This window comes from Cynocephalus volans, chromosome 9 (assembly GCF_027409185.1).
Source record: "Cynocephalus volans isolate mCynVol1 chromosome 9, mCynVol1.pri, whole genome shotgun sequence".
Lineage (NCBI taxonomy): Eukaryota > Metazoa > Chordata > Mammalia > Dermoptera > Cynocephalidae > Cynocephalus > Cynocephalus volans.
The window spans coordinates 21744259-21753164 of NC_084468.1; the positions used below are offsets into that span (position 1 = coordinate 21744259).

Below are 8906 nucleotides of genomic sequence, written 5' to 3' on the forward strand. Positions count from 1 at the left end.
ATTTGGCATCTAGGCTGAATCTAAAAAAAATTAAGAGTCTGACACTGTCCAGATCAATTGTGCTGATCCAGATGTTGGACCTCCCACGTGCTCTCCCCCATCTCCTTACTCTACAGGCTTTAGCTCAGGCAGCACTTCTGCTTGGTAGCAATCCAGAATTATGGGTTTACTGAACCTATTGACAGACACCTTTCCCAATATCAGGGCTTGCTGTGAATGGTAATCTCGTTAGATGACTATATCCACACTATCAGTCAGGGTCCACACACTGAAGAAACTACCACCCCTGCCCAATACCACCATTTGAAACCTTCCAATTTTCCCAATTTTCTTTTGACTGCAGACAGGTTGGCTATGGAGATGAGACATGTTATTTTACTCAAACACAAAATATCTGTCATGCAAGGCGGACCTGGTTCCCGGTTAACAAATTACTCCTACCAGGACAATGACTATTTTTGCATTTTCATAAACACAGCCACTATTTTTTCCAGTTTTATAAATTTGCTAAATGTGTGTATTTGCTTCATTCTGAGATGCCAATTCAAATCAATTTGTTTATTTTTTCCTCCAGAAATCTATTAAAGAACCAGAGATCTTAGCTGAAGCCGCAGATTAATCCAACATAAAAGAAAAACCAATTTGCATTCAAATGAGAGGAACCGTGAAAATATGTCTATTCCACTTGGTCCTAATTCTGACCGTACACTCAACAGAGTCGTTATGCCTTGGTTGCCAAATCTGTAAAATGGGGACTCACAGATTATCATGAAAGATAAAGAGGAGAGGGTTCCCCAAGCACCCAGCCCTGTGCCTGGCACTAAGGAGGTACAACACCCATGTTAGTTTCCTTCCCATTTCCCCATCAAGTGACACAGGTTCCTCACAACTGAGTCCTCCTGATTCCACATGCAGTCCTGTGGCCCACAACAGAGATTCAAGATGATGGAGAAGATAATAAAGCCAAGCATGCATGTAATCACAGTGAAGGGTGTCTGGCCGACAATATGGAAACCTCTTGTGCAGCCTGGAAACTAGTTTCCTTTGGGGAATGCTACAATATGGAAATAACACTTAATGAAGAGAAAGGCACCAGGAAGTGAATCTTACTCCACACATTAAAAGACTTGCAACACTTTTTACAGGACTTACAGGTGAGTCAGGTCACGGAGGCCACGAAAGGCATTTCTTGAAATGGTTTCTATTTTGTTCCCTTCGATGAACCTAAGGAGAAACGTTGTATAATTAAACTGAGTTTTCTCTGCTTAATATCTCTAAAAAATGCTATTGGTATGCTTTCAGAGTAAAATCTAAAAGCATTCATGAATTATAGAAGTTCATCTCTGAAGACTGGGTCAGCTACACCAGAGTCCACATGGGAGCAGGGTGGGTGTGCAAGAATACATGCACGTGACTGTGTTCTGCACTCCTTCCAGAAGCAGCATGGAAGTCTTCAAATTCAGAGTTGACAGCATGGGTAAAAACACTTTGGGGGAAAAACAGAAAAATGCTCTATACAAAGGCAAGAAATTCTCATATCTCTGCAAGACTGGAATGCTTCCAGACAGTTTCCCTACTTAATCCCTCTTACATTTCACAGTGTCTGGCTGTTCATACTTTTGTTGATGTCATTGTCCCTTGAAGGGAGCCCATTGTTTTACATCTCCATATTAAAGTTTTTGCTGAGGGAGGGTTCCATTAAGCTTGGCTTTCAGCAACCTTGAGTCATCATGTTCCACATGGTCTAATCTCTGAGCAAATGAGTGACAAGGCAGGAATACTCTCAAGATCTCTAGGCCACTAGGAAGTAGGAAGTAGTATAACAAAGTTGAATAGGGGTTAACTTCTTTGTGTTAAGATGGCATAGTGCTTGTGCAGAGGATCTTGCAATAACAACATCCTTTAAAGTCTTTGTGGAAAAGATGTGATGTGAATGCACTATGACTATTCCCTGGGGCCACAGAGGACTAAATTTTAGTTTAAGGCATTTGCGTTAAGTCAAATATAACAGGGTCTTCGATGAGACGGTCCCAGGCAGAGGCTTTGCAACACATCACCATTAATAAAACAGTTTCTGATTGCCCTAAACACTTTCTGATGTCTGGTTTTTCTTTTGTTTGTTTTTTTGTTTTTTGAAAAATCAGGTGTCTCTTCAGTAATAGATTTCAGCATAAACTGATAAGCTAACTTCCTCCCCAGTAACCTTGACAGTAAGGTGAACTGCCCATAAGATAAAACTCACAGCTTTACACCTTGCTACCTTCATTAGCGGTTTATGTGCTTTGATAGACCCTGGTTGGATTTAGCTTGTAGTCATCCCTCTCTTTCCACATATGTACTTCCTCAGAGTATTACGAGAGCACACATGTTATATATATTCTGGAGAAAGAATTCCTCCGGAGACACCTTTCTTCAAGACACAAAATCAGCAGAGAGGTTTCTTATACCCAGGATGTGCCAAGAACTCCAACATCTACCTGTCGAACTCCATTAAGAAAACAGAGATAAGGTTTTAAAAATCCTTTTGAATGCTAAGAAAGGACATCCCATCTGATAGCAGGATTAACATAATCACAAAGTTACTGAAGACAAGGAAGAAAGAACTTAAGGGGGAGAAAAAGACATGAAAGAAAAGGCAGGCATCAGAAGGAGGGCAATGCTCATTGCTAGGGGGGAAAAATCTGCATATCCAAAAAGGGAAAAATAACCTTTTTTTTTTTTTAAGGAGAAAAGAAAATTAGACCCTCAGCAGCAACTCACAAGAGATACTGCAAATGGGATGTAGGGCAGCTGATAAAAACATGAAATTGTACCCCCAAACAGGGAGACTTTATTTAAAAATAAGTAACCCTCAGAACCCTTCAGATCTATTTCTGGCTCATCAGCAAATCCATGCCTAGTTATGGAAGGTAAAAATAACCAACGATTTTTCCAATTGTGCTTACTACGTGACAAATTAAATGTCAGCAGAGGATGAATGAGAATCTTTCCTTCTTTGTTTCCTTTCCTCTTTGTCTCCAACCTCCTCCTTCCCCAGCATGTTTATAAGCAAAGAAACTATAAAAGGTCAGTGCTGAAAAGAGAATGGGGTTTTCCGCATTTTCTCCACCCCTAAACCCTCGCAGAGATGCTGTACCAGCAAGGAAAGCAATCCAGCAATTCTACTGAAATACCAAATGCTCAGCAAATAGACAAAGCACAAAACTTACAAGTATTCAAGATGAAAAAGTCCAGCAAAAGCATCATCCCGGATAGCTGTGAATGAGTTAGAATTCAGCAATCTGAAAATAAGGGACAGAGATATAAAACTTGAGTTACATGGTGAAGCCATTTCTGTTTCTTTTGCTATGTTCTAATCTGTGGGCAAAATGGGCTCTTTTCAGCCTAAGAACCCATTGGGTCCTCAACCTGACTCTCACAGACTGCTGATGGAGACAATGGCAAGTGGATTCCTTTCGTCCAGATTTTCTTATTTTTTTAAAGAAAGATGACCAGTAAGGGGATCTTAACCCTTGACTTGGGGTTGTCAGCACCACGCTCTCCCAATTGAGCTAACCGGCCATCCCTATATAGGGATCCGAACCCATGGCCTTGGTGTTATCAGCACCACACTCTCCCAAGTGAGCCATGGGCCAGCCCCATCCAGATTTTCTGACCATCCCTAATACTCTACCTCTTTCTGCCCCGTGGGTCTCAGTAAATATGACCTGATAACTGTTATTTTAAAACATTCTAATGCTCAACACAACTAAACAGCCAGTGAATGCTTTATGATGCACAAGCAATGATGGAGTTAAAGATCTAAAAGGATCCAATCCAACTCTATTTTTAGAAAAATTTAAGCCCAGAGATGTTAAGTGACTTGACCAAAGTCACACAGCTGAGACAAAAGAAAATTCTTTCTACTATACTATACATTCCCATGATACTGTTGATTGGATAACCCCCAACCTCATGGAGGCTTAATCCTCACTGTTAACTGTTGAGGGTGGGAAATCCTATTATGGTAATTGAAAGGTGGGGCCATGAGAAGTGATGAGATTGTAGGACGATGCTGTAGTGAATGGAGTAATAATGGTGGTTAGGGGCATGGTTCTGAGGGCTTTAAAAGGGGAGTGCATGAGGAACTACCTCTCACTCTCTCTCTTTCCCCCACCGTTTTCTGCCATGTGAGATCCCTGGGTCACTGTCACCACCACAAAACCCTCATCAGATGTGTTCCCTGGACTTTGGACTTCCCAGCCTCAGGAATTGTAAGCAATAAATTTCATTTTCTTACAAATTACCCAGCTCCAAGTATTTTGTTATAAGCAACAGAGATTGACTAATACACATGAGAAATAATTTTAAAAGTTTAAGAAATCTTGAAAAACTCTTTATCACTATGTTGTTTTCTGTGAGCTACCACTTAAGCCTATTTGGCAAAAGAATACCTAAAATTCTATTTCTATCATATGGAAAGTATATCTTAATAGCTGCAATTCTACGAGAAGTCAGATTTTAAAATGTTAAGTTTAATGTTATATGCAGGCATACAACACTTTACGAACAAAAATATCAGTAGTAAGTTTATTTAGGATGAGTAGTGATCTCCTATACTCCATTTCTCCATATTTTTCTATAGCACATTGTTTGTTTTCATTTCAATCTCACCTCAAATTTTAAAAACTAATGTAGATAAAGAAAATGAGCTATGTACTCATGACTTTGCCTGTCACTGATTTGCTTCTGAAAACTGCTTTTTAGATATTTCTTTTCATCAGCAAACATTCACTGACCTGGGTTACAAGGCACGACATGGGCACTTATCACAGTGACTCAGGCATTGCTCACCAAGAGGAGCTGGATGAATAGTAGTTATGAGTGTGGGCTCTGGGCCCTGGGTTAGAATCCTGGCTGCATGATTTGGGGCAAATTATTTAACTTCCCTGAGCCTCAGTTTCCTCATCTGTCAAATGGGGAAATAAGAATACCCTCCTCATGAGGATGATATAATGGTTAAATAAAATCATGCACATAAATGCACAGTGTGCTGCCTGATTCTTTAAGTACTCAGTAAACTAGAAATAACTTTTATTTCTAGAATAACATTAAGATTTTAAAATGTAAGTTTTCTTTTAAAGTGAGGTACTTGGCAAACAGTTCATGTAGGTGAAGTTTCGGTCATGGTTCAATGTAATCACCTCCGCAGTTGCTGGGTTGAAATCTATGGTAGAGTCCATGAGGAAAACATGTACCAAACTAAGAACAGGAAACTGAGCAAGAAGCCTTAGTACTTTGTTGGGGACATTACAGGGCATGTTAACAGTATGAGCCAGCACGGTTTACTCAGGGAGCTGGGGTATTTTAGGAAGGACTGATAGCAAAGAGTCAGAGACCACTCTTCAAGGACCACACCACAGGGACCCCCATGTTGTAGAGAGAACTTCTTGTACTCACAGCAGCTGCAGGGAAGGCAGATGGGAAAACATTCGGTCCTTGATTTCCGAAAACGTTCCATTGACCAGGCTCCTACAGGCAAAAGATGAACAGGCAAAAGCAAGGCCAAAGGTTTCTTTGAGAAGTGCCGGGCAGGGTGGGCAACTGTTCCCATCTGCCATCTGCACTTCACACCTTCCCTCTCAGGAGCTGGACAGGTGTTCCCGGGAAGAGGAACAGGAAAGGTCAAGCCTTTTTCCAATGAACTGGATCAATATGAAAACTAGTCTGGATAATAGAAACCTCTGCCATCAGTCTGGTTCCTTTCACAGACATTATCTCAGTCCTTTTACATCAATCCCCTCACTTCCTTCTCTTAACTTCACCAGGCCCCGCTAAAAGTAGGTAATTACTTCACCTCTGTGCATGATTCTGCTGGTGTAGACACAGTGTTAATGTTGGCCAACGAAACTCCCAGGTAGGATTAAGCATTCCCCTTGGGAACACATCTCTGAAAGACACTCAGGGCACTTCTGATTAAACGCACCATGAAAGCCTTGGGGGAAAACTCAGAGACACTTGAACTAGCCTGTGCAGTGGAAACAATGCCATCTGCCAGATAAAACGATCAACTTAGGGGGCGTGAGATTTGGCTCTGTTTCTGCCCCCAGGTCCCCTATCCTTTCTGGCCACAGCAGGACCTCAATGCATTATTTCAGAATTATTTCACTTAACATGCAGATCAACTAATCAGCTGCTGGTCTAAAGGATCCAATAAGGGTAATTCTAATTTCTGGAACCCTCCATGTCACCCGATTTGGCAATAATAAGAATCAAAAAGGTCCTCTTCCTGATGCCCACACTCTCCTGACTTTCTATAACTGCAAACAGGAACCCCTCATCTCTGGGTCCAGGCCCTGGAGACTTGCCTCGGGCGGGAGGCAGGGGGATGTTGTACAGGAGAAAGTGCCCTGAGCACAAGCAACGTCACCCCCAGGATTCCCTGCCTCTACAGTGGAGTGGGCACCCGGGCAGCTTGGCCTGGAACAAGGGAGTCATCTCAGCAGGAAACATGTCCTAGCAATAAAGACACAGCGCATAGCCCTTTCCACAGCCATTATGACAACTGGTCATTTGGCTTGAGTGGCTGTGTGAGGGAGGGCAAGTTGAAAGCGTCTCTTAGCAGGTGGATAAATCATGTGAAGCCCTTTCTTGTCAGTTCCTCCAGCCTGAAAAAGCAGCCATCGATGCGTGTGGTGGGGAGAGGGGGCAAAAAGCCCTCCTGAACTCGGGGCAAGAAAGAGTCAGGCTGACTTCCAGCACTTGGCCACTGAGCTGGGCACCCCACATACCGCGAGGCTCTGCCGAGCCCTGGGTGCCCCCTCTTGTAGGCCACGTGGCGCGATCCCTCCACTTCCAGAGGCTGCATGCCTTTACCCAGGCTCTTCCCAACCCGCAGTGTGGAGAGGTCGGGAGGAGGCGGCCATGGTGTGAACCTCCGCCCCAGACCTGAGGTGGGGCGGTGAGGCCTCACCCCTTCCCAGTTTGCACTCAATCCAGTCATGTTCAGCTGTTCCTGTGCATGCTCTTACACAATCACCACTACCCCCCCGCCCCCAAACACACCCTCTCAAACTTTAATGCACCCCAGAATCCCCTGGGGACGCCAAATGCAGACTCCGGGGCTCCACTCCAGAGACCCTGATTCAGAGCGGCCCGGATTCTGCATTGGCACAAGCTTCCCCAGGTGGGTTTGATGCAGGTGACCCGTGGGCCACACTCTGAGAAACACTGCCACGGGGACCTGCCTGGGTTCCCAGACTCTGGGGCTCGGGTTCCCTCCAACCTCCCCGAGGCCGAGTCTCCACCCACGTCCCGTACCGCGCTCCCACCCAAACACAAAGAGGGGGGCCCGGGAGTGGGGTCAGGGTCACGGCGCCCGAGCGCAGGATGGGGCGGGGCGGGGGCTGCAAGGGTCCCACTCACAGGGAGCTGATGTCGCCCGGCACGATCCTGGGCACCCAGGAAGAGCCCACGCAGATGATGGACTCCTTGGTACAGCTGCAAGTGGCGGGGCAGCGCGCCAGCCGCCTCACCTGCGCGCTCGGCGGGACCAGGCACGCGGCGCTCAGCAGCAGCAGCAGCAGCAGCCGCCCCAGCGCCCCGCCGCCGCCTCCCCGCAGCGCCATGCCGGGTCCGCGGTCCGCGCCCCGGCCCCGACCCCCGCCGCCGCGCCGCGCGCTGCTCCGCCGCTGCCGGCGAGGACGAGGGCGCCGCGGCTGTGGGAGGCCGAGCCGCAGCCGAGCAGCATGCTGGCCGCCACCCCCACCCGGCGCCCCCCCACCGGAGCCCGGGCTGCTGGGCGGCCGCCGCACTCGCGCCCGCCTGACATCAGCACTCGCGCCCGCAGCCCCGCGCTGGCCAATGAATAATGCACGCGGGGACCCGCCCCGGCCGGCCCCCACCCGCCACCCCTCCCGGCCCCGCCCCGGGCGCTGGGACAGAAGGAAAAGTTGGGGGACCTTGGGGGAGGGGCCGGCCGGGACGGAGACCCCCTTGGGGACCTGGCTGAGCGGTGCCGGACCAGATGCCTGCAGTCCCTCCACGGGCTGGAAATAGTTTGGGGAAAGCACGGGGCTGCTTCTCGCGGGGCCGAAATGTAAGAGGGGAAAAGGACAGTAGGGGCAGAGGGACCTGGCTTGATTACTGGGGAGGGAGAGTCTGTCCTGGGTGATTGGAAGAGTCCAGACCTTTTGAGCAGCCTTTATTAATTGCAAAGAGAGGAAATGAAGTGAATGCTGGCATTGGGTTCAGTCAGAATGGCTTTGCATGTCTTTTGCCTTGGGGCAGCGGGGTCTGGCTCCCATGTCCATAGCACCCTGGGGTTACTGAAGCCAGCCACCCTTCCATGCCGAAGGAATGCAGTAGACCACCCTGCTACAGCACTGTGCAGTTCCTGCTACTGCGGGCCCTGCCTACTGCTTGCTGAATAGCTAAAAGGCCTGCGAAAGTTTTCCCTCAGTCAGCACACCCTCTGACCACCCCACCCACCCCAATTAAACGACAGGGGATTAAAAACTGTTAGTAGAGACTGAGGGTGTGATCCATTCTAGGAGATTACATTTAATCTCCTAACCCTTTGAGGCAGGTCCTATTAATATCCTTAATTTACTGGTGAGGAAACCCAAGCCCAGAAAGCATCAGTAACTGGCTGGTGGTGTAGTGAATGGCCAGGCAGGATGGGGATAGGAGCCCGGGATGGGGTGTGGTGACCGGCCTACTGAGCCCCTCTTCTGCTCCTGAAATTTGACACAATGATCTTGAATCTTAACACAAGGTAGTGTGCAGCAGGGGAAATCTAAGAAAATGACCAGAACGCAACCAAAATAAGACCTCAAACCTCACAGAGTGCGGAGTCAAGGGCACCAGCATCAGGCTACAAACCAAGGAAAACCATTTCATGTGTTAAGATATACCCAGAGAAGGCG

At 47.1% G+C, this 8906-nt stretch overlaps 1 protein-coding gene across 1 annotated transcript in view; it reads right to left on the reverse strand.

Annotated features, from left to right (window-relative positions):
• LGI2 (leucine rich repeat LGI family member 2) overlaps positions 1-7607 on the reverse strand; it is a 30424-nt gene extending 22817 nt beyond the window's left edge. The window contains exons 1-4 of the mRNA XM_063108294.1: positions 7405-7607; positions 5440-5511; positions 3210-3281; positions 1153-1224 (exon numbers count right to left, since the gene is read on the reverse strand). Of these exons, the coding sequence (XP_062964364.1) occupies positions 1153-1224; positions 3210-3281; positions 5440-5511; positions 7405-7607 (419 nt within the window). The remainder of the gene's footprint in view (positions 1-1152; positions 1225-3209; positions 3282-5439; positions 5512-7404) is intronic.
• Between the last annotated feature and the right edge of the window lie 1299 nt (positions 7608-8906).